General features: G+C 34.9%; 3 protein-coding genes and 1 pseudogene across 6 annotated transcripts in view; 3 read left to right on the top strand and 1 right to left on the bottom strand.

Annotated features, from left to right (window-relative positions):
* Positions 1–2,278, top strand: part of LOC111778166 (uncharacterized protein At5g19025-like) — an 8,267-nt gene extending 5,989 nt beyond the window's left edge. For all 3 annotated transcript variants that reach the window (XM_023657848.1, XM_023657846.1, XM_023657847.1), the window contains one exon: positions 1,961–2,278. Coding sequence is in view for 1 of the 3 variants with exons in the window: in XM_023657847.1 (XP_023513615.1) it covers positions 1,961–2,006 (46 nt within the window). In the remaining 2 variants the exon portion in view is untranslated. The remainder of the gene's footprint in view (positions 1–1,960) is intronic.
* Positions 2,279–2,400: 122 nt separating this feature from the next.
* LOC111778165 lies at positions 2,401–3,653 on the top strand (annotated as a pseudogene).
* Positions 3,654–4,303: 650 nt separating this feature from the next.
* LOC111778164 (mediator of RNA polymerase II transcription subunit 33A-like) lies at positions 4,304–16,520 on the bottom strand. Of its 2 annotated transcripts, none has more exons than XM_023657843.1 (12): positions 16,140–16,520; positions 15,274–15,384; positions 13,876–14,223; positions 13,317–13,636; positions 13,113–13,204; positions 12,299–12,659; positions 11,413–11,626; positions 10,744–10,858; positions 10,443–10,604; positions 6,535–7,183; positions 6,006–6,212; positions 4,304–5,670 (listed from the first exon to the last, which is right to left on the bottom strand). In XM_023657843.1, exons 1-12 carry the CDS (start codon positions 16,412–16,414, stop codon positions 4,559–4,561), a joined length of 3,966 nt encoding a protein of 1,321 aa, XP_023513611.1. In that variant the 5' UTR covers positions 16,415–16,520; the 3' UTR covers positions 4,304–4,558. The 2 variants fall into 2 exon arrangements, with proteins under 2 accessions (XP_023513611.1, XP_023513612.1); XM_023657844.1 differs by having other exon boundaries at positions 11,413–11,623.
* A 5,403-nt stretch (positions 16,521–21,923) lies between these two features.
* The window catches only part of LOC111778449 (mitogen-activated protein kinase 15-like), a 6,565-nt gene continuing 2,438 nt past the window's right edge, over positions 21,924–26,050 (top strand). Inside the window, exons 1-8 of the mRNA XM_023658284.1 lie at positions 21,924–21,987; positions 22,592–22,787; positions 23,326–23,734; positions 23,884–24,011; positions 24,143–24,202; positions 24,782–24,931; positions 25,032–25,187; positions 25,430–25,641. Of these exons, the coding sequence (XP_023514052.1) occupies positions 22,764–22,787; positions 23,326–23,734; positions 23,884–24,011; positions 24,143–24,202; positions 24,782–24,931; positions 25,032–25,187; positions 25,430–25,641 (1,139 nt within the window). The 5' untranslated portion in view covers positions 21,924–21,987; positions 22,592–22,763. The remainder of the gene's footprint in view (positions 21,988–22,591; positions 22,788–23,325; positions 23,735–23,883; positions 24,012–24,142; positions 24,203–24,781; positions 24,932–25,031; positions 25,188–25,429; positions 25,642–26,050) is intronic.

The following is a 26,050-nucleotide window of genomic DNA, read 5'->3' as shown; positions in this document are numbered from 1 at the left end:
GGGGGGGGGGGGGTGGATTGTGAGATCCCACAGAGGAGAGGGGAACGAACCTTTTAAGGGTGTGAAAACCTCTCCCTTGTAGATGCGTTTTAAAACCGTGAGGCTGACAGCGATACGTAACGGGCCAAAACGTACAATATCTGCTAGCAGTGGCATAGGCTGTTAACCAGTTACCTTTCAAGAAAGTTATGAAATGTAGATAGTGCTAAAATTTTGAGAAAAAAGAAAATGAGGGGACCAAAACACTTTTTTTCCAATGTATAGAGAACAAGTACAAGGATTAATATGGACAAAAGCTGAAAATACAGGATCATAATGGACAGCTTGAAAGTGTAAGGACCAAAATAAACAAAAGTTAAAATGACATAATTAAAACAGTATTTCAACCCATTTCTTCAGCCTATCTGAGAGAGTATATTGGTTTTTATCTTTTTACAAGAAACTGAAATATTGTCAGAAATAAACAAATGAAATTATGGATAAAAAACCAAGAGAATAGCCTTGGGTCTAGGTGAAAACACCCCAGCTAGATGGACTGTAAAAGAACAGCCTTTTTATCGCTAAAAGCCATGGAGAGGGTATAATTACAAAAGAATTTCCTATGAGAGCACCATCCTGAGGATGTTATCCTGACAAAATCGTCTATCCTTCAAATATCCTTTGGTTAATCTCCTACCATATAACTCAGGAATCATCTATCCTTCAAAGGCAACTCAAGCATTGTCTTTGAACCTCCAACCTGATCAGACTTCCTAAAGCTAATCTCGTTATGATGCTATTGCCTTATTTTGTTTCTTCAAAGACCGTACAAATGGTGAAGATTTTTGTGTTTGTATGTGGTCAAATAATCAACCACTTGCACAAAACAGCTATTCATTGGTCATTATGCACTTATCCAACATGACTTATCATTTGAGATCCATTATAGATTTTTCAATAAAAACCATATATTTATTACTTGGTTAAGCTTAATGTGAGATCTCACATCGATTGGAGAGGAAAACGAAGCATTACTTATAAAGGTGTGGAAACCTCTCTCTAGCATACGTGTTTTAAAACCTTGATGGGAAGCCCAAAAGGAAAAAGCCCAAAGAGAACAATATTTGCTAGCGGTGGGATTGGACTGTTACAACTTCTTTGTATGAAAAATGTATGATCAAGTCGAGTTGTGTCATATGTTGTCTCATAGCAATTTTTTTCACTGTTCTATATATGCATGTAGCCTTTCTTTCCCAGAAACCTAATTGTGATAATCTAGTTATATAGCAGTATTTCTTACACTTTACAAGTGACATGACCTCCATCCTACTTTACTTCACTGATTTCAGTTTCACAAAAGATGTGGAAGCATGAGGATCGATTTGGAACTTTTATCCTAAAATCCTGTTTACCTCGTGGGCAAAGGGATTGGGAATTCAATGCATCCCGATTCCTGGTACACTACTTTCTAGCAAGTAGTGACCAATGACCGTAGATTAGTCACATTCATCTCGGTTTTGTACCAACACTTCACCACGATCTCGCATCGAGCTATAGAAAACCCAAACCTATATCAATTTCCATTTAAAGTTAAATCAGTTCTAAGTTCTTGGCTTCATAAAACAAGTGATAGAGATTTCTTTTGTCCTTGTCTAAGTTGCGTGCGCGACCTAAATTTCAAACATACGTAGGGTAAATGCAGAATTTAAGAATGGTTTTTCCCTAATTGTCAGTGTCTGATGATATATACAGAGAGAGATGAGTTCTGCATAATTGAAACCTCTTGGAATATACTGGATAGGACATCTTACATTTTGTCTTTGTGTTCCATTGTTCTTTTGTTGTTAACATTAGAACTGGTTTACATGTTCTCACTGATGAACAATCTCATTCACATGTTTTCTACCCTGTGATTTGCATTATGAATTCCGTATGGTTAATTTTAGACGAGATTAGTAATCTTCAATGCCATTTTCTGCAGGGCTCTGGCTACATTGGGCATTAACGGGGGAGGAGGCCATCGCTGATCATCGATGGCGACTTCATTCTCGAGAAGACCTTCCATATAACTTACTTTCTCTTTCCATCATTTTACTTATTTTTAGATGGTTGTTCTGAAACATATGGATTATTAGAGCTTTCTTTTATAAGAATTCTATAACATAGTGATATTCATTTTCAGAAACAGGCTTCCCCCATCCCTGCATTAGCCTGGGGAGACCCTCCCTCTCCCTCGCCCATGGAAATTGAAATATATACCCAAACTTACTGCAAATAAAACGATAGACAATGATGATTATGTCTCATGGTCCATCTTGCGAGTATTTTTAGTACTGGAGTCCATTTAGCATAAGCCTTTCTATATATTATTTCTAAATCTGGGTTTGAGTCCAATACTTTCATCCTTAATAGCTTGATCAATATGTATGTCAAATGTGAACGTCTTACGGACGGCAGCTTGTTGTTTAATCCGTGTTCTAAGCTGGATTCTGTAGGTTGTAACATTATGTTATTTGGGTATGAAGAACTTCGCGAATTGGACAAGCCCGCCAGTTGTTGGACAAAATGCCTGACAGAGGATGCGTCTCTTACACCACCTTGATTTTGGGTTTGCCACAAAATGATTGTTGGAGTTAAAAGTAATGGAAGTTCTACCGATGGCAGGTTGTTGTTTGATTCGTGTTCTAAGCTGGATTCTGTATGTTGTAACATTATGTTATGTGGGTATGTAAAACTTCGCGAATTGGACAATGCCCGCCAGTTGTTCGACAAAATGCCTGACACAGGATGCGTCTCTTTCACCACCATGATTTTGGGTTTGTCACAAAATGATTGTTGGAGTGAAGTAATGGAAGTTCTTACACCACCATGATTTGAGTGTGGCGCCAAATGAAGTGACAATGGCAAGTGTTATGTCAGGTTGTTCACATATGGGTGGGATTTGGAATTGCTGGATGCTCAATGCACTGGTCATAAAGTTACATTTCGTTAGTCATGTTCTTATTTCAACGACTTTGCTGTACATGTATTGTGTTTGTCCAAGTTTAAAAGATGCCAGGAGATTCTTCTATGAAATGTCAGTTCGTAACGTCGCTTCGACGTGGAATAAGATATTAAAAGGTTACGTAAAAGCTGGCCTTGTTGATGAAGCAAGAGAGCTGTTTGAAAGTATTGCAGAAAGAGATGATTTCTTGGGCTACAATGATTGATGAGTATGTGCAAGTGAAACAGTTAAGGGAAGCTTTGATGATTATCGATTTGGCTTCTGCTTGTGGGCAGGCAGTTCCATTCTATTGTGGGTTTCTCAAAGAACATAACGATTGAGCAAGCAAGGTGAATATTCGATGTGATGCCTCAAAAGGATGTTTATTCATGGAGCACCATGATGTCTAACTTAAGCACAGAATGAGTTGCCTGATATCGGTTTGGAGGTTTTCCATGGGATGGTGATTTTCACAACCTCATTAAGAACAATTGGTTGCGACTTTCACACACAAATAGACAAGGAGCAACCTTCAAGTGGTGCCATTTGGCCACGTGAGGGCCAATATCGAGAACTGCCATGACGCAACCAAGGAGGACGGTGCATCATTCAACACTCTAAGAGTGTGCATTGAAGATAAGTCGAGGCATACTTAAGGACAAGACGACACGAGTGTCAAAGACAAGCTCGAAGAGAGTCGGGTAGGGCTCTGGACCATAACCTCAGAAGTCAGGGTTTCGATATAAGTTTCGACATACAGCTCGAGAATTAAGTCCATTGATATGAAAGATGAAAGCTCACCAAATTCGGTGTCAATCAAATACTTAACAGACTATGCACGAGGTCGTTATGTCCGCTTGCCAAAATAACATCTACTAGAGAACGATTGAAAATGCCTCAAAATGGTAGGGGGAGGCACAGTGTTGGCTCTCTACCACCTCTAGGCCCTTTGACCCAAGCGAGCTAGTTTGTGGCACATGCATGTGTCACGGGACAAGTGTCTCGGACATCTTCCTTTGAAAAGGGTCTTTCAAAGACAGTAGCAGACGACATGGATGTGTCAGTATTGCGCCCCACGACGATAATTTGAGTGCTGCTGTTATTGACATGCATGCTAAATAGGGAAGTATTAGCACTGCCTTCAGATGTGTTTTATCAAATCAGAGCAAGGCTTCCATGCTTCCACAGCTTGACCATGGAATGCCATCTTATGGAGTGTATACACCATAGAACCGAACATTAAGCATTATGGATGTCTGGTGGGTCTGTTAGGCAGGGCCGGGCAATTGAGGGAAGCTAAGGAAACTACAAGAACCATGCCAATCATGACACTTTTTGTCATTTACAGTTTCAAGTTATAAAGCATTTGTTTATAACCCTGATTTCTTTTGTATTCATCTTTACATTCCTTCGTTTTGGAACACAGTGGAATAACTCATTACAAAACACCATTAGGCTTTGTAACTAACTCACAACCCTATACTTAAATAACTAAAGCTGATACTTACATGATTTTTACTTAAGAAGAACAGCTATAGTACAAACTATCTAACACTAGAAATTACCTAAAAGAATACAACAAATGGCTGAATAAAATTACATCTCACTTTCAATGATCAGTTCAGCAGCAGCACCTATGGTACCAACACCACCAAGTTCAAGCAATGCAAAAGCAAGCTCCTTCTCGTTCCACTGCCCGAGTCCACGGCTCAATCGTTTCAATACTTCTACATCCACATCTAGAACCCAGCTCGGAGTGCAACTGACCATTAGGCTAACGAACCCTGTCACGTAGGCATGCCATGTAGCCCAATCACAACCCAGAGATATCTTTCCATCAAGGGCACTTGCGAGAAATTCCATGTGGTCGCCAAGGATTTTGGGACGCCTCTTTGATGCAGTTGATGAAGAGTCAGTACCCCAAGCAAAAGTACCACATAGCACTGCAAAGTAAGCTAATGCATATCCTCCTAGCATGGAAACTATTCCCTCTGAACATGAATGCTCAGATCTATGAACTGAAATGAACCAAGAAGGCAATGTTTCTTTTATCACAGATTGAACCAATACTAAACCGCCTGCAAGCCATACTAGTGAAGCTCCAAGGGAAGCTGCAAGCTGCACTTGAGTCATTGCTGAAGATAATGAAACATGTCCATATCTTTTTCCATTATAGTTGTTCAATTTGCCTGATCTTTCTTTTCGGGTACTATTACAAGCTATTTCTCTTACAGAATCCATCAAAAGAGAGAGAATCTCTTCAACCAACAGAGTGACCTCTCTAATTGATCGGTAGACGCGTAAAAAAAGAATACCTGGAGCAACGGGAGAAATCCCACCACAGAAATGAGATCCAAATCCGTGGCCAAGAAGGGCCCCAACACCACCGTGATATGAGAGAGGATTGGCAGTCAGGCCAAGGGCGGCGGTGAAGCAGCTTTTGAGCAGCTGAACCACGGCATCGCGGTTCTGGAGGAAGACTGTACGAGATGCTGAGAAGATCAGGAAATCACTCCAACGTCTGGCTTTTTGAGTCCACAAGGAAGCAACGATTGGCATGCATGGCCATGGGCAACCAGCTGCGAGAGACTCCATGGCTGGGCCGGCCAAATTGAGGAAACGTTCGGATGCTCTGTCAATTTTGTAGGTTATGGTAAGGCTTACAAAGGCAGCTAAGGGCAGAGGAAGTGTAGCTGGAGAGCTTCCCCCTACAAACATACAGATAAAAAAAAGTCAACACAACTAGCTAAGGGCTAATAAGGTTTTTCCTTCCGATTTGATTTTTCATATTGATTAGAGCATTTAGTTTAGGGTCTAAATTTCATGTCATTTCAGCCAATAAAAAAGAAGGTGTTTGATAGAACCGAGACAGTGATTACAAACAACATGAAGCCCCTAACTTATCACTTGAACAGTCAAAGATAATCCATGTGAATGTATTATAGTGTAGTTCGATTTGGTTTGCTTTCTAAGTGCCCAAGAAATGCATAATCAAACTTGAATATTTTCATTTAGAAGTTTATCGTGATGACAATGACCAAACCTGCAGCCAGACTAGGCACATCGACACCAGTAGCAGCTAGGATTTTCCTGATCTGCTCCTCAACATTAGAAAGATTTGCTGCGGGGCTTGGCCAATCTGATCCATTCATAAAAACAGGTTTCCATAATCCACGAGTTACTTCTGCAGAAAAGTAGCTCGCTATGCTTGCTAAAGATGCTGGCAGAAAATCGGCTAGATCTTTTAGTCCTGTTATGATTACATGAAAAGAAATTAATGATTTGATGAAAAGTTCATTTCAAAATTGGATATGAGAGCAACTTAGATGAACTCTTTTCCTTATTTCAAGTTCACTGCTCAACTACCCAACTCAGAAGAAATCCTAAGTTAAAGACAAGTTTCAAGAATGAACTAAATGGGATATCTTAGATTTCAGGCATGATTGTACAAACTGTTAATTTAAAGTTAAGTGCTCCCTCCGAATAAGAAGGAAATAATAAAGATATCACGAACTTGGTCGCAAAGAAGATGTGCAAAAATTCTGAAATTCATCCAACATATACATACTAACCTGTAGCCAGCTCACGAGGAGAAAGCTTTCCATGAGCACAGGCTGTTAGAGCAGCATCAATCACAAAAGGAACAGCTTCCATTATATCCCAGGCAGGCAATTTAGATCTTAAAGAAGAATCTTCATTTCCAGGCCCAGAAGAACTACTGCTTCCAGAAGTAACTGAAGTTAAAGGTTGATTTCCGCCACTAATTCTTCGGAACATCATGTTAAGAAGTCCATCAACAGTCTGATGAACTGAGTTGCCACGAACATGACCAGAGAGGGTGGACGCTATACATGCTCGATACCAGACTTTCAATTTGGGAAATGAGTCTACAAATACTGGTTGGGGGGAAGAGGAACTTGCTACAGCTGAAAGTCTCATTTTATTGCGACCTTTGTGGACATTTCCAGATACTAGATGGGAATTTCTCAATAATAGTAGATATTCTGGAGTAAGTTGAGGTCCAACTGTCGGTGCATCACCCACCCCATGGTCTAGAGGAGGATGGTTAAACCCCCAAAGCTTCAAGAGAAGAGTAAACGCATTTGAAAACACGGCATGAGCAGACATTTCTTCCCCTGTTGCTAAGGTCCAATTGAGATTTGGCACACATGATCCGAAAACCTCACAGATTGGCATCAGTGAACATGCGAGCTGTGGAACCTAAACAGATATCAACGAAAGCATAATGAAAATGATAAGTGGAGGTTGGAATCTCATTTTGAAAAATTTAGAAAAACAAAACAAAACTATATTTCAAACAGAGAATATATATATATATATAGTAAAACGGAGATTTGAACCTCCAATCTTAAGAAAATGAGTAGGCATCTTAACCGATGGACTAGGCTCATGTTGGTTGGAGTTGAAGAGAGCATTCATTTTTCTATTTAGTTTCTCACACTTAAATTTGATGTTATGACTGGTCTTCATGGCACCAAACAAGCATGGAAAGGAATCTATACCAGAGAGGATAATAACTCGAAGTTATTACAAATATTTTAGGAGGCATTCTTGGACCATACCCTTGGTCAAACCACCAAGAAACATCAACCAAAGGGGCTTCTCAAGTATAGTATGACTCAACACCAGATTTATACATCACAGAGACTTTGGTCATACCACCAAGCCCTAAAAAAAGTAAAGACCACTCCATCTGCCATGGATCGCCCCCTACTTTCCAAGCCAACTCCAACAAAAAGAGGTCTGGCCATGCCCCACGAACCCATAGTTTCCCCACATAAACCAAAGGCCACCAGCCCCTACCCACATTTCACCAATCTGCAAAACCCCATCTACAATACCACTTCTTATCCCTGGCCAAAAGTTGTGACAACATCACCAGAAAAATATGTCATCATCATAAGGAACCAAAAAAGACCTTCATTGTCTCAGGAACAAACTCTCCATTGTCGGCTCTCACCAAGAATCTGACAATGAATATGTATCTAGCCCTCTACCCCTCTCCACAGCCCCACCATCCCCTACCGTGGGTATGCCCAACCTCTCTCTCTCGTCGCCAGAGATTATCCTATCGGATACAAATCTTGACACTTTTTTTAGGAAAAACAGAATGAAACAAAGGCAGAAGAGGTCACCTCGATGTTGGCAAAACTCATACCAACAATGGCCATCCAAATGTTGGCACCATGGCTAAAAGAACACCACAGTTGCATCATGGTTATTCCATCTGAAAAAAGAAGTCCAATACAGCCAAGAAATAGAGTAAACTGACTAGAGAGATTGTTGGTCTCCTTTCAAACATCAGCTATGAGAAATCGAGCAAGTCACAATTGGGTGGCCAATACGTTTTATGATTATTATCTCTTCAAATGTTAAAGGCTTGGGAGACTGGCAAAAGAGAGCCCTCGTCAAGACCTTCCTCCTCAAAGACAATCCCCCTACGGTTATTCTTCCAGAAACAAAATTGAATTTTGTTGACCGCGGGATGGTTAAATCCCTTTGGAGAGCTAGACATATTGGTTGGTCAGCTTTGGATGCCACAAGAACATCAGGGGGATCTTAATTATGTGGAATGACCCAACTCTGATCATTTTCGAAGTCATCAAAGGCCTATGCACCTTAACCACACATATTACATTGGCTGATAGTGACAATTTTTGGATAACAGGGATCTATGGCCCTGTAGATATTAAGAAATACCCCTCTTCTAATGGGAATTACAGGACTGGTCTTGCCTATGCACAGAGAATTGGCTTTTGGGTGGTGACTTTAATATCTCTCGGTGGGCGCATGAAAAGTTAAGTGGAAAAGTCACCAGAGGCATGAGACACTTCAACAATTTCATAATAGAAGTTGAACTCATTGACAGATTTCTAGCCACAAAAAGCCTACTTGGAAAATTCAGTAAGTCCGGTGTTTGAAGACTGAATAGACCTACATTTGAACAATCTTGGTTTCTTTTGGTTTCCACAAAAAGAAACCAAGTACTTATTGAAATTGCTCTCCTTAATTAGATGGAGGAAACTGGCTCTATTGCACTAGTTCAACACGCACACAAAAAGCTCATGAAAGTAGACGATTGACAGCAAAGGAAGAACAATCTTGGAGACAAAAATATAAAAAACGATGGCTAGAGGAGGGTGACATAAACTCCAAATTTTTTCATTGTATCATGGCTACAAAGAACTGAAAGAGTACCATCATGGAAATTCTATCGACACAAGGCAAAAGTTTAGTAAACAGATGAAATAGTCTCAGAATTTGTGTCTTTTTACACGTCCTTATATACAAAGGATGATGCCCTCTTCAAATTTCCTCATGATCTTGATTGGAGTCACATTGATCAACAGCAAACTGCCTTCCTCGAAGTTTCTTTCACCGAAGAAGAGGTCGGGAAGGCAATACAGCACCTGGGCTCCAACAAAACTCCAGGACCGGATGGTTTTACCTCAGAAGATTTTAAAAATGTTGGAACTTTCTGAGAGCCAATATCATGAGTGTTTCAAGATTTTTTTCAGAATGGAGTTATCAATAGCAACGTAAACGAAACATACATCTATTTGATTTCAAAGAAACTAGATGCCCACACTGTCGCAGACTTTCGTCCCGTAAGTCTGACAACCGGACTATATAAAATCATAGCAAAGGTGCTATCAGAATGTCTTAAAAAGGTTCTCCCTTTCAAAATTACTGGGCAACAAATCCTCGATGAATACCTTGTGGCAAATGAACTCATAGATGAATGGGAAAGAAGAAACAAAAAGGTGTAGTCATCAAACTTGACTTGGGAAAGGCCTTCGACAAGGTAGATATCCATGTTGTTTACCAAGCTATATCTTGGTGTAAATTGTCTAAAATTTTTACTTTCTAGTTATACCTCCTCGTTGTAAATTGGAAAGGTCTTTTGTAAACATCATGGATATTATATCCTTTTTGTAAATTCCAATCAACAATGAAATTATCTCTAATAAAATTCTAAAAAAAAAACTATTCTTACATTGTTGTGGCCTCTCTATTTAAATTCTCCCCCTACTTCCATAGTTGTATTCTTCCCACATTTAGCTCTATGTCAATGTTTTGGCTATCATGATTTCACATAAGAAACGAATTTTCATTGATGATGAGAAGACCTATGATCAGATTTGGGACATCATGTTTCTTCTTCTTGGTGTCAAAGAGCAAATATCTTCTCTAGCAACTTTGTTTCTTCTGTATATGCTAGTCAAAAGGGCCTTTCTCTNTTTTTTTTTTTTTTTTTTTTTTTTTTTTTTTTTTTTTTTTTTTTTTTTTTTTTTTTTTGGATCTCTTTCTACTTACTCATATCAATAAAACCATTTCTTGGTAGCGAGAAGAACCTCATTTTTCTCAGAAACAAGTACATCAAAGAAAATGGCTCTAATTAAACCAGTAAAAGAATAGTGTCTCAATACTAATATCAGGCTAGCAATGAAGAACATACCAAACCATGCAGAGAAAAAATCTGAACACAATCAATAGATGCTATTCCAACAATAAGCACATTCAGCATTGGAGCGTAGCCTAGCAAATGACTTTCACATCCAGAATAATCTTGGGGAACTGGAGGAGAAAGTAATCTAGTAATGTAATGGACGGTATGTTCCTGCATGGAAGTAAGCCATGATATAAATATAGTTGTCTGGTTAAAATAGTGGGAATGAAACAAAATGATTTCTTTAGAAAAATCTGAGGAGACCAGGAAAAAAAAAACTTTAATTTACGCAGTATTTTCTTTCAATTACCTGAATATTCCAGCCACGGATCAAGGAGGCCCCACAAAGAATGGTTGCAGCAGATATCTTCTCTTCATCTGATCCTTTTACTGCTATCTCAAATATTTTCTCCAGTTCTGCTAAGCTTCCATCAAACCCATGAGCTTAAAATTCAGACCTTTTGGTAAATTTACAAAAAAGAGCATCTCATATACCTGACTTCGTGGAAAAGGGGAAAAAAGGGAACAACTAAAGAATAGGCCATAAGTAAACAAGAAAAGAGCTAATCTGAAAGCCATCCATATGTTATCAAAACAATATATGACACATTCTCTCTATAAGATGACTTGACAGAATAGAGTACAATTAGGTTTATCACACTGATTTTTGCAAATCGAGATCCTTGAGTAGTAGTTACAAAAATATGCTTATAGGTCAAAGGGGAGTAGGGATCTTCCATTTTCTGGATATTCAAAACTAGCTTGAACAGGAATTAATAAAGATTATAAAAGTACTCTAAGTAAGTTGTAAAATCATTTAATTTTGGTGGGGACTTTCTTCACAACAAGGAAACCAGCACAAACATTAAATAAAAAAACTAATGGCATGCCTTTTAGTATGAAGTTCCGATTTCCAATGTCCAAACAGAAAAGGAAAAAATCACAAGAGACAACAGTAGGTTCATTCAAGCGTGTATACCTTGAAGCAGGAGTTGAAGTTAAGGCATTTATCATTATATGATTAAGTGGAGCCCCCTTCATGAAAGCTGTCCAACCTGGTGCTTGGGGTGGTAAACTTTGAGGCATTTGATTAATGCATCCGTTCACATAGCCTTGCCAGAAATATGCTGATGTATCCAAAAGATTTCTAGCAATACAAGCCTCAACTATCAAATGACGCATGTTTCCAGCTGCTAAGGGCACAAAATGTAATTGTGTTAGGACGTAACAGACAGCCTCAGGCCACTAGCTTCTCTTTAAAGAAATAAATACTCTTTTATACCGAGAAAGTACATAATCTTTGGGAAAAAGAAACACCAAAAGAATCTCAAAACAAATAAAAGCTGGTNAAAGAACCAGAACAATGAATTATACTTGAATAAAGCTCACTTAAAGTAAAATATGCGGAGGAAGAAAAATGATCTACACCATTCTAGGACATCAGAATTAAACATTGCAGTCTGAAGAATATAAATGTCGTATGTGCTCATAACGGCCTTGCAGTACTCTGCAATTAGCTTGTGTACTAACAATTGGACATCCAAACCAATAATATCTGAAATTTTTATCTTATCATACTAGGATATCAAACATGAATTCTTTCAATATAATGATCGGACATACTCATTATTATTTCTTCTCCAAGCCAAAACATCTTATCATATGAGAGTTGAGTATACATTGTTCACAACGAACAGTTATGGGGATAGGGGGTACTTTTACAAAACGTATGAGCAGACATCATCTACCGTGTATTGGAGTCAACCACCAGGAATCTCTTTTTTTTTATTATACGGGTTTTGGTACCATGAGCCAGTGAATTTCACAAGTATTATAGTTGATCCTTAAGAAGAGATAATACTCACAAGAGTTCATTGGCATGTCTTTCATATTGATGCATTCTAAATACGCATTACTAACACTGATTCCAGATATAAACATCATTGCTTTGGCAGCCGCCTGATTGCACGCAGAGATAACCCCCTGAAGAGGAATCAGCAAGCTCTGATATTCCCCCAATATCTGTAGGCTAGAAATTAGTTCATTGCGACACTCTCCAGGAGCCTTCTTTTCTTTCCAGTGATTGGACGCACCATACTCTGTTTCATCACTTCTTGTACTTTCCACCTCCTCAATGAGATCGGCAATCACAAGAACTGTGATACACAATAGAAGGCATAGACGAGTGTCTATGCGAGGCACAGGCCCCTCGATGGGATCCCTTTCCTTTTTGACATTTTGCAAATAAAAATATCAGACCACTTTTTCCCAAAAATTATGAATGAAGTAAACCGATATAAATATCAAAGGGAAAATTAAATGAATATACTCTGCAACACTGTAAGATGAAAAGGGAACCAAGCAACAGATAAAACGCAGATGTAAGATGTATGTACCTTCTGTTAATATTACTTGATCACCCAAAATACAATATGTTTCATTAAATATCTAAGTTGCGTGTTAGATTCACGGAAAAGAATGTAAACCAAATAGACCAGACAATTATACTGATTGGAAATTTCGTTATTGACTTGGGGTCTACTGAAATTTTTTATTGGGTGTTTCATGGTTTCTAGCAAACTACAATAAAAATAGATGTGCCATTTCATCAGAACAGTCTTTTCTTTTACAAAATATATATATCAGTAGATAATCTATTCAGGCCAAAAGAATTCTAACCCTCTGAACAAGACGAAGAGCTGCTATCCAGAGACCCAAGAAGGTATCATGCCAACTGGTTCCATTTATTGCCTTCAAGGTTTTGACCAAACCTGCATAAATAAAGGATGAAGTTCACTTTCATGTATACTTTTCTTGTACAAACTAATAGGATTCATGTATACAAGTAAAAGTTCTAGAACTAGGGATAGAAACTAGTTGTACTTGTAATTTTTTCAATAGCACTTGTTGCTTGTACTTGATATCCATCCATTGCATCTTCTAGAACAAGATCAAGTGGAAGCCAAAGTGCAGAATAACGAGTTCTATGACACAAACTAGCAGAAGATGCTGGAGATCCAAAAGCCCTAATTGGAGGGAACTTCTGTTGTGAATTTTTTTTGCATTCTTGAGAGAAGATTGTCCATGTATTGGAACTGAAGCGCAGAAAAATCTCCGAGTTCAGAGATTTTGACTTTCTTAATACTGAAGAATTTTCTCCAAGCAACTGGAGTCTCTGAATAAGATCTGCCCAATGTGAAGGCCTGGAAATTTATAAGAAGGTTGAAGAAAACAATGATAAAAAAGATGGACAAACCATTTTATTGGTTATGATTTTTTCCATAAGTAGTTTATACAAAATATCAGTTTAATGATATAAATAGCAAAATAAAGGTTAAATTAAGTTGAATTGCACAGTTCCTCATTAAGTTTATTTATATTGTTCTACTTCAAGCTCACAAAGAAAAACTAGATTTTTAAGTTGACAGATCAATGTCCTTACATATTCCTGCAAGCCAAGTGAAGAATCCTTGAAGTAACCGTATCTTGAAGAAATTTCCCAATTATCTCAATTGCCAGCTCAACATTTACATTCTGTAATCTCTCACGTTGTTCAGTCCTTTTATCATCATAACTATTGTGACCATCTATTACCATTTCTTGAGGTTTTGTTGGCCATTTGGATTTCTCTTCCACAATAAGTTCCAGTAGCCCTTCATCAAAGAGTGTTGCATCAAGCAACTGCCAGACAATTGAAAATATAAACTCAACCATAAGGGTCCCAGGATCATTTGCTGGCAAATTGAATGTCTCAGAAAGACGAAGAACAGCATCAACAGATGCTATGACCCTGATATAAGAGAGAGCAGTTTACTATTAAGGATGTACACATGATACTAAGAAGCAAAACTACGATCAAAAGTCATCCATTCTCTCTCAAATGATGCATAGAGTTGATTAATCTTGAAAAACCAAAGTCGTGATATCAACAAAGAAAATACTCTTCAGTAAACCTTGATTTGCAGACTCATAATTCTATGGATGAATCTTCCATTTGCAGAGTAAAATATAGAGCAAAGATATGTTGCAAAATTTGTCCCACGGCCACAACAATATAAGAAGCATTGAACAGTATATATAAACCCATTGACCTGGGTAGGAATTATTAGAAATCTTTGGGAATAAATCAAAGCAAACCCGAATGTCTAAATCATCTCATATACTGAAATTGTCATTCTGATATTCTTTTTGTTCTTTCTAAATTCTCCATGTGCACGAGCCAACAAATACGGGAAACGATTACATAGAAATAATAATGGACTATTAAGCAGCTGATATCTTGTGAAGTACAAAAGTAGGCACGGATGCAAACTTGCTAGCATTTGTAAAGTCATGGTCAGAAAGCTTAACAAGATATAGGCTCCATTATGGCAAAAAATGAAAGGTTAGATCATAAGATTCTAAATAAGGGAAATTTAACACTTCATCGTTCTATGAAGTAGAATTATGGCTCCCAAAGAAGAAGAAAATTGCAAAATGGAACATATCAGGGTCAAGAGAATTGTCAAGATCCAGAAAAGGCAGTAAAACACCACCGTTACAATTTCTATGTCAGCATCCATAAAGGTGTAAGAGAAGAACCATTAAGCAAAATTCTCCCTAAGTTTGATATTGAAGCTGTTCAAAACTAAAACAAAAAACAAAAAACATTCTAAAAAAAGATGATACCATCTTTAAAGTATCAAGTTAACGGATCGAACGTAATTTGGCAGGGAAAAGATGGGTCCGTCCCCAGTTTGACAAAAAGACCAAGTGTCTCGTTAAACCTAAAAGAGAAAAAGAGTAGCAAAATTCTTACAGGCTTCAACTTTATTATCCTTCTGAATAAAAAAAAACTCACTCTTTGTATTGGAGGACATGGATATGAGATTTCACTATAAAAGCATGTCTCCGAATGAGCTCTAGATAGAGCCTATATGCTACTGGCTGGAATTGTCTTCTTGAAATGACCCTGTAGAAAGAAGCAATAACAATTATCAACATTGTCTATTATTGATTATAAATGACAAATGAAAGGTAAACAAAATATTCAGATCAGATCTAATTAGTGATCAATGTCCACAATGACTTGAAAATTGGTCAGCAGATTCTACAGCTAAACAGGCAAATTGAATAACCATTAACACGAAAAATGCCAATCTGCAGCTCAAATGCTTAATGTATCAGATACAGCAAACAGATCCGGTATCCGACAAAAAGAAAATCATCTAAATTGGCAAGAATTCCTTTGACTCAATCGTTGGAAACAAAGAGTATTCTTGAACATAAATCTTGCTTAAACACCAAAACCTTGCTGCTACCATTTAGTAGAGCACGAACAAAAACCAATAAATTCATGATCAGCGAAGTCCAATTCAGCTCCTAACTTAATAATTTCAATTGAAAAAACAATACATGGGATCACGAAGCTCAATTCATGCCATGAGTAACAAGCACATGAACACAGAGGATCATGAAAATACGAGCTCCATAACTGCAGCAAGCATCGTCAAAAAGAAAATCTCTACAAGTTCTTCACAGTTGCAACAAATTCTGTCAAACAAGCTCCAATTCATCACATCAATCAAGATTTACACCCAACTCACTAACAAACATCCACATAACACGACTTTTCCACTAAAAAAAAACCAAGTCCCGGAGCTCAGACATCCAAATCCCACGAACACATACACAAAACAGTACAGAGCAAAACAAACGAGCACGAACCTAGTTGTGAGCAAGGCGAGAACAAGAATTGGGGGTACGATATTCAACATCAAGGCCTTCTCAAGGAACTTCCATGAAATAGGCCCATTATTATCCCAACAAATGTCCGAAACCAGCACGTTAGCAAGCTCAACTGACGGCAAACCCACTCCCGCCGAGTTCAAATTTGAAGACAACTGAATAGCCCAATGCAGAGGATCAACTCCCTTTCGTTGAGCTACCTTGGTGAGCTCTGTAACACCGTCCCAAAAACTGCTCTGAACAGATATCGCCATTTTTGCGCCAGATTGAACTCAACTATTGGGGAATTGCTGCTGGTAAACTGCTACGGAGCACACAGAGAGCTAGAAAGAAGGAAAGAGAAAGTTTAGGAACAGCAGTTTTTGGATCGTCGATTATATAATTAATTAGATTCTCATAAAATTATATTTATTAAACATAATTAATTTTGTTTTTACTCTAAAATTAATATTATTTATTTATTTATTTTAAATTAATTGATTGATTTTCGTGGATTAATTACGTCAATAAAGGAAAAGGAAAATTCCGTAGATTAGACTGACGGATATCAAAATATAATTTTAATAAATTATAAATTTAAAAAAGTTTACTTTAAAAAATTCCAATGTTCCAATAAATATTTAGATAATTAATAATCTATTTTTTTAAAAAAGATTGCATTAAATTTTTTGAAGTGGAAATTCAAAAAATGGCTATAAAATAAAATAATTAGAAAAGTAAATTAGAAAGTCAATATAAAAGAAAAAATATATATATTTGAAATTTCGATTAATTAAATAAAAATTCAATTAAAAAAAATCGCTATTTTTTTTTTTTTTTTGTCAACTCATTTTACAAATAATAGTTAATAAACTTAAAGTTTCTTTTTTTAGATAATTTTTGTCATTATTCGAGATATATAATTTTTAAATTTTATATATATTAATGAGCTGGATAAAAACTAAATTTATATTAATATTATACTATTATTAAGAAATTTTTAATTAATTTATTAAATTAAATATTTTGACGACCACTAAAGTATTATCTTAACCGATTTACCATCGGTGCCTCTCAATAGGCGTATTGGAACCTGACACGTGGGTCCAACTGCCCCGCCTCTATTACTTGAACCGGTCAAGGACTTTTTTGTACTTTCACACGTTGAAAAAGCATTTCCCACCCAGCTGACCGCCACCTAATTAACTTAGAATATATCCTCAACAAAACAAATTAAAACAATTACTGAGAATATATCCTTAAAAAATTAACTATAATTATTTTGTTATTTTATTATTTTATAAATTCTTAAATTTAATGTTTAATATATTTTAAACCTTTTATTTTATTTAATAGTTCTTCAAATTTTATATTTTATTATTAATATTTTAGATATTGATATCAGTCAAATTTTTAAATATTTTTAAATTATTTAATAAACTTTTAAACGCAAAGGATTATTATATTTTAATTTGAATTTTATTGCTACTTTTTTTTTTTTTAATTGACTTAATAAATGATTTATAAATAAATTAAAAGGTAGGGTGAAATAGAGAAAATTATGTAACTACCAATTTAACCTATCACAATCATACGATGACCGTGGAAGAGACTTGTAATAGTCTTGAAACTAAGAGAGTCGTTATGTCTTAGGTCCGTCAACTTTAAAATTTTGAGTTTATATCTAATATATAGGAATACTCGTTAATTTCAAACAACAAAATTCGATTTTTAACCTATGAACCGAGAACATATATATTTAATCAGTTGAATTATATTCACGTTGTACTAATTGCATAGCTATATAAACTTAAAGCTTTCATTTCAATACTATATACTGCAATTTTATCAACAACATACACGAGTTGGGTTGGGTTGGGTGAGAAATTTTTTTGGACCAACCCAGTTTTTGGGTTGGGTGGGTTAGTGACCCGAACAACCCTAATAGAGTTCCCAACCCAACCCTCTATTTTCAATTAGACTTAGGTTGAGTTGTTGGTTTGTTTTTTTTTTTTTTTAATAATTATTTTAAAAAATTATACTTATCCACAAGTACATGTTATATTAACAACTAAAATATCAAATATTTTTAATCTTTATAATGATCTTAAAAGTAACCCTATTTTTTTTATTGGTCGAGTTGGTCGGATTGACTTGACCAAAAAACTGCAAACTCTCGAACCGACCGGCAATTTTCAGTTTTCAAAAAATTTAATCCTACCCAACTTTTATAAGGTTGGGTAGTTCAGATTGGTTGGAGTATCGGATCATATGAACACTCCTAAATTTATAAAGTTAAATATATACTACACAAACCCGAATGTTTCTAAAACACACGAGAAAGGTTAAAAGTAAGTCGGGTTAGGTGGGAGAGCATGACAAATGTGACTGGGAAGAGATGTGCTCTATCCACTAAGGAGGGAAAGGGATGGCCATCAATCAACCACCATCTTCATCCTCATCATCGTAATGTCATCAAATTGCTTTATAAATATGTGTTTAGTTCATGTTTGATATTTGTTTGGGCTGAAAATGAAAGGTTTACCATTTGGTTGAAGCTGCCCCTTTTCTAATTGTATTGTCCTAATCAATAAATGACTTTATGAATATAAAATAAAATAACGTTGACTATTTTAGCGTATATAGGGAGAGAACGCTACTAGATATTGTCCACTTTTGCTCGTTGGGTATCGTCATCAACTTCAAAATTTTAAAACGTGTCTGTTCGAGAGAGGTTTCCACACTCTTATAAGAAATGTTTCGTTTCCCCCTCTAACTAATATGAGATCTCACAATCCACCTACTCATGTACCAATGTCCTTGTTGGCTATGATGTCATTTGTAATAGTCTGAGTCCACAGCTAACTTTTTAGAATTAGCGAGTATTTAAAAGATTTTTATACTTCATATAAATTTAAATTGGATGACTCAAAACTAAACTAAACAAAAATGATAGTTTACTGTGAAAATTCGTACCAGCTCGTTAAATCAAGTGTAAAAATTTATTCGAACCCAAAAGATTCTATTTTTTACGATTCAGAGAACTTAGAGCCATTCCTTTCATAATAAGAATCAACCCGACCCTCAATCCCTTTTTTTTCGAAAGTAAATCTGATACCAATTATCTACCATCTATACTGACTTTGTTCATTTTTTTTTATCAAACTATGTACTCAGTATTTAACTCGATTATCAGATTTCCCTTAATAAAATTTCGTGACCGTGATGTTTGTAATTGAAATATGATCCTATAATATCGATCAAATCATATTTAAAATTTAATTAAAAATTCCCAAACATAAGTTTGCTTGGTGTATTAAGAAAATAATGTGAAATTAATTATTTAGTTACTTGTAAAAAATATACAGCAAAAATTGATGGCCACAAGTTTTGTCTTTATTACAGCTTATCACATACTCTTCCAAAATTAATTCTATCCTTATCTAGCTGGTCTTGCCCATTACATTTTCTTTATTTACTTATAAATTAAAGCTAAAATTGCTTTATTTTATTCTAAATAATGTGAAACGGTAGATTTGGTTAGAACTTTTAAAATTTTATTTAATAGGTTAAATTAATAAAATTATTATTATTATTATTATTTTTTACTTATCTTAAAATACTTCTAAATTCTTTTAAAAATTCATTAGTATTTCAAAAAATACAATTGAACTTAAAAAAAAATAATAATAAAAATTAAAAATACCGTAATACTATATTTAAAAAATACTCATGAAATTTTAAAAATAGAATTAACATCCTCTACCTTTATTAAAAAATAACAAAAAAGAAAATTCATTATTAATTGATACGTCATATATTCTTTTCAATATTATTTTAAGTTTAAAGGAATTTTTTATTTTTTTATTTTTTAAATTTGAGTAGTAAGCTCAAAATATTTTTGAAACACTTTTAAAGTTTAAGGGTATTTTTGAAATGAAGAATTAACGGAATTTGATCCAAAACTAACTACATTTTTTACATTTCTTTGAAGTTGAAAAGCATTCTGTAGAGTCAGTCTTTTTAGACCAAATATAGAGTTCAAAAGTATTTTTATTAATTTAGTCTGTCTAATATATTCATAAACTTTAAATTTATGTTTAATATTTAAAATTTTTAATTTCGTATTAACCATCTCTAATATCTAATAAATTCTCGAGCTTAATATTTATAGATATTTAGAAAAAAAAAAAAAAAAGTCAATTGTAATATAAGTCAAAAAGTGGGGCAAGCTTATTAATGAGTACAAGCAAATAATTCGTAGGAAAATTTGACCCCTTTCACACAAAATAATTCAATTTTTTAATTAAAAAAATCCACAAATTCCCAACTTTATTGAACAGTTTTTTCATATTTTATATTTTAATAAACAAAGATAAATAAAATTGCAATTGATAATTATAATTGGTTAGTTATAATTATATTATTATAATTGGTTAGTTGTTTGCTTCCTATTTTGAAAAAATTAAGTCAATTTTGACTTTTACCCATATTGAATTATTAAAATTATTTATAAATTAACGATGTAGATGGGAAATAATTATAAAAATATTTCAAAGTTAATTAATTAAAAAGTAAATTAATTCTTTTCTTCCTTGGGGGATGAATACATAAATCTGTAGAATGGACTTGGGCTTCGATTATATTGGGCTGCAGCTCGTAGGCCCAACTAAAAATTCTCTCCTTGCATGGCCCAATAAGCCCAATGTAAAAGATGGGTCCAAAAATGAAATATTCTAGGAAATGTATATATTTTTACAATAAATTAAATATTCAAATATTTTTACTTATTTTATTTTTATTTAATTTTATAATGATTTATTTTTCATTAACTCTTAAAAATAAATTTTAAATAATTAGAAGGTAAAATTGAGTTGGAAATATTAATTACCCGAATAACCCAAATTCAATAAAGGTTAGGTTCAGTTAAACAAATTTACCACTCGAACATTTAGGTTATGTCTAAAAAATGATCCGACCCGAAACAATTCACGAACACTTATTATATATATATATATATTATTTGTAGTGGAAATTGAGGCCAAAAGTAAACCGTGTTAGTCAACCTAATATAGTCAAATTGAGTTAGATTTATTACGTCATGATAGAGACCTTCAAAGTGCAAATGACCATATGAATTATGAGATGACCTCGAAGCTTCAATGATTTTATTTTATTATTATTCTTAATTGAAATAATAATTCTAAAAATAAAATAAATAATAATAATAAAAGGAAGCCAGCTATTTTTTCCTGGACGACATGAGAACCAATGTGCAAGGAAGGAACACGTGGCGTCTTTCCAAACGACATGTCAGCATCTATTCCAAGGAATCTGACTATCTGGACACTACCATTTAATCCAAAATAAATTAAAAAAACTAAATTATGAAAATACTTTTTGAATATTTTTATTTTTTATATTTGAACTATAAGTTAATATAGAACATGTATTTTTTAAATAAATTATTAGGTAATTGTATTATATTTTTTATTAATTTTGATAAATATGTCAAAAAAATTTAATCAATATATTTTATTTGTCAGATTATTTATTGAGGTGTATCCATTAATTAATAATAAATTATTATGGACAATTTAAAAATTAATTTCAAATTTAAATTACTTGTTGAAAAGCAAATATGAAACATTTTGAAATTTTAAAAATTGAATAAAAAGTTTAATTAAAATAGAAGGACCAAAATAATTAATTAAAAAAAAAAAAAAGTAAAGCAATTTTCTTCCAAAAAATAAATAGCGAATAATTCAATTATTATTATTATCCATATCAGCCACGAGCGACTCTACTGCCTCTCTCTCTTTCTTACAGTCTGCGCCGTTGCCTCCTGGTACAGCTTCCTGCGATATTCCCTTTTTCCTCTTCCGATTTTCTTCATTCTCCAAGATCCACTGCAAGTTTTCTCTCAGAAATCTCCATTTCTTTCCTCCAAAGCTTATATTTCCTGTTCAATTTCTCAACTATCAGTAATCTGATCGAAGAAGCTCAATCTTTCTCTCGTACCCATATTCCGATTTTCCCTGTTCCAAGTTTTCCTTCCGGTTCTCTCGAGAACATCGCTCTTCAAGATTCTTCAAATTTTTAGTTCTTTCCGCCATTATTTTTAAAGATTTTCAGTATCATCGAAGAACGTGGACCCGTGCTTTGATCTGTGTACAGTAGCGTTGCCCAGCCTTCTTTTCTTTTGGAGAGTTCGCCGAGTTTTGTTGTTGGCGATTTTTGTATTTACTTTTCGTTTTTCACATTTTAGTTCGATTCCAGCTGTTGATGAACTATTCTGTCTGTATTGAACTTTGAAAGTAAAATTTTAGCCATTTTTTCAGTTGAGTTTGCACTTTTGGGACTTCACCTTTTGCTTTTATCTCTTGGTTTTGAGTTTGAGGTTAGGTTTTTATTTAGTGTGTTTTAAAGCAAGAGTTTGATGATCTGGACAGGTTACTGATTAGTTAAGTTAGTTTGGATTACTTGCTTCTCGTTCACTTGATTCCAAGTGACATTGGCTGGCTTGTGCTGCTGCGAATCTCTGATTGAGTTCGATTTTGAAGCTACGGTTAGATTCCCTATTTGGCTTATCGATCTACGAACTTGGAAAGGTTTCTTGCTAACATGCAGCACGATCAGAGAAGAAAGGCAAGTTTACGCCTCTTTCTTATGAGATATCTTTGTTTTCTCCGTTTAGTTAAGCTGAAAGTTTGTGTTGGGCATGACCTTTTCACCTGATGCGAAGACATTATCTTACCCAATCATACATTTTCGTGTGAATAGCATTTTTTGAAGTTCACTTATAATTGTTGTATGTTAATGTCTTCATGGATTCAAGGTTGGTTAGATTTTATGCTAGTTGGTTGGTAAGAAATAACTTCTTTTTGTTTTTAAGTTGTTTTGCCAAGATGTATCGGTAGTCATTTCAAAGTCAAGTACTATCTCCTTCTCTGGTTTTTTTGAAATCCATGTACAGTTTACTGTTTACGCTCTTCTGTTATCTCATGTGAGAGTGATGGTGCCTAAAAATTGTGTAATGAACTCACAAATGCGAAATTCAATGGTATTTGGATGTGCATTTTGAACACCTACTTGTATATTTATGGGTTTCTACTTTTTGATTCACTCTCTCCATTGTGTTCTTGGTGATGATGATATTTATAGATGTTTAAATGTGTTGATGCAGTCGTCTATAGATGTGGATTTCTTCACAGAATATGGTGAAGGGAGCAGGTATAAAATAGAGGAAGTAATTGGTAAAGGAAGTTATGGTGTTGTTTGCTCTGCATATGATACTCATACCGGTGATAAAGTTGCAATTAAGAAAATCAACGATATCTTTGAGCATGTCTCTGATGCAACTCGCATTCTTCGTGAGATAAAACTTTTAAGACTATTGAGACATCCAGACATTGTAGAGATAAAGCACATCCTACTACCTCCATCTAGACGGGAATTCAGGGATATATATGTTGTGTTTGAGCTCATGGAATCTGATTTACACCAAGTTATCAAAGCAAACGACGATTTGACTCCAGAACATTATCAGTTCTTTCTTTACCAGCTTCTTCGTGGCTTGAAATATATACACACAGGTCATAGTCTTATCGTCAACAAGTTCATGCATTTTGATTCTGTTTATTTGGAGTATAATAATTGTATTCTGCAAAGAGTTGAAAAAGTAGTTTCTGAAGTGAAATGTTTATTCTGATACTGATATCAACTCAATAATTACCATTTGTAGCAAACGTCTTCCACAGGGACCTAAAACCCAAAAACATCTTAGCAAATGCTGACTGCAAACTCAAGATCTGTGACTTTGGTCTAGCCAGAGTTGCTTTTAATGATACTCCTACTGCTATTTTCTGGACTGTACGTATCTTTGTAAATAGCTGTGGCTGCTGCTTTTTTACTCAGTGGGTCAATTTCTTTCAATTAAAAGGTCCTTGTTCTTCATTACACTATCTCGTAATCAATTTGTTTCATATTCCTTGCTATGGCAGGACTATGTAGCAACAAGGTGGTACAGGGCTCCTGAACTGTGTGGTTCATTTTTCTCAAAGGTGAAAGNTTTTTTTTTTTTTTTTTTTTTTTTTTTTTTTTTTTTTTTTTTTTTTTTTTTTTTTTTTTGAAAAGAGAAATAATATGAAGTACAACATCTTGGTAGCATTTTTTTTTTCCAAATTCACACGAAGAATATGGTTTTCTTTAATCTCCCCTGGCTACCTAATAGTTTTTAATGGTTCACTTGGATCTTTGGTCATTTTTTTTCTTCCCAGGCTGACATCATGGTTTTGAACAGCTTTCATATTTTGTGTGAGTGTACGTGTGTTTCTTGATACGAAGTCAAGTTGTTAACTGCTTATAATTTTATGTATTATTTAAGTTATATGGAATTCTCTTTATTGTAGTCTGGGTAGAATGAAGGCACAAGGAGATTTTATTGAATGATCAACTGAATTTTTTTTTAACTCCTGTAAGACGGTTAATGTAGAACAGGGTCAGACCATAATGTCATGTAAATTTGAGAAAACTCCCTATAAATGAGTTCTAGGATATTCATTATTACCAACAAAGAAAATAGGTTTGTTGATTTCAAAGCTGTTACATGCATTCTAATTTGTAATATATACTTCTTTCAGTATACCCCAGCAATAGATATATGGAGCATTGGTTGCATCTTTGCAGAGCTTTTAACTGGAAAACCACTTTTCCCTGGAAAGAATGTCGTGCACCAATTAGATTTGATGACAGATTTTCTGGGAACCCCTAATGCAGAAGCCATTGCCAGGGTTTGATTCCTGTGAAATGTTTTTATCAAGTTTAAGTTTAACAATGACTTTTGTATGTATATCATTTTCTTTTGCTAAATATCTAATCTTATATGATTAGATACGAAATGAGAAAGCTCGGAGATACTTAAGCAGTATGCGAAAGAAGAAGCCTGTTCCTTTCTCCCAGAAGTTTCCTCATGCAGATCCCCGAGCACTTCCCTTATTGGAAAGAATGTTGGCTTTTGAGCCAAAGGATCGACCTACAGCAGAGGAGGTAAGAGACTTTCTGAGTAGTTCCACAATCCCAGTTTACTAAGATAACTAATTAATACACCGCAAATTGATTGGGTTCAGTTGACGGAAAATATCCCACATTTATGACAAGAATCAAGAGATTCTCATCATATTACTTCAGTCAATCTTGTTAAGCTAGCAAGCTTTCTAAAATCATTCATTACCTGTCCATCTTATATTTACATAATACAGTTTTCAAACACATGTTGCATGTACTTTTAGGCCCTTGCAGATCCATATTTTAAAGGCTTAGCGAAGGTTGAAAGAGAGCCATCTGCTCAACCTGTCACTAAGATGGAATTTGAATTTGAGAGACGAAGAATTACCAAAGAAGATGTTAGGGAGCTTATTTACCGGGAAATTCTCGAGTACCATCCAAAGATGTTGAAGGAGTTCTTAGATGGATCAGAACCTACCAGTTTCATGTATCCAAGGTATCTTAAAAACAACAGTTATCTGATCAATTCTATCCTCGAGGTGCTTTTATACTATGCCCTTCTCATTTAGCATTTTTACGAGACACCTCACTTTTTTCATGACTGTTATTTTGGGGTTTGGTTGGGGTGAAAATGTACTTCCCCTGTAACTTCTACACAATTTTTTTTAAAAATATAAACAATCTAGCTTCAAATTTTAATATCACAGTCCCAAGCTATATCATATTGCTTTGTTTTGGAATTCTGATCCCATGGAGAAATCTTTCACTCAAGTCTCCTTGATAGCTAATTTCCATCCATAGGTCATTTGTATGAGCTGTCCCGTAATCAAGTATTTAATATGAGATTCTTTTGTATTTAGATTTCTGACCTCCATTTGAGGGCTTCAAAAAAGATCTTACCCAGA

This window comes from Cucurbita pepo, chromosome LG17, assembly GCF_002806865.2.
Source record: "Cucurbita pepo subsp. pepo cultivar mu-cu-16 chromosome LG17, ASM280686v2, whole genome shotgun sequence".
Taxonomy (NCBI): Eukaryota; Viridiplantae; Streptophyta; class Magnoliopsida; order Cucurbitales; family Cucurbitaceae; genus Cucurbita; species Cucurbita pepo.
This window is presented reverse-complemented; position numbering and strand designations above follow the sequence as displayed.

Bases quoted from the DNA above. Each gene is read 5' to 3' on its own strand.
- LOC111778164 (XM_023657843.1), bottom strand. From the start codon at position 16,414: ATGGCGATATCTGTTCAGAGCAGTTTTTGGGACGGTGTTACAGAGCTC. The intron at 13,205-13,316 runs GTACAACTAGTT...TTATTTATGCAG, and splicing joins TGCTATTGAAAAAATTACAA to GTTTGGTCAAAACCTTGAAG. The intron at 10,859-11,412 runs GTATACACGCTT...GTTTGATGGAAG, and splicing joins ACTTCAACTCCTGCTTCAAG to CTTAGCAGAACTGGAGAAAA.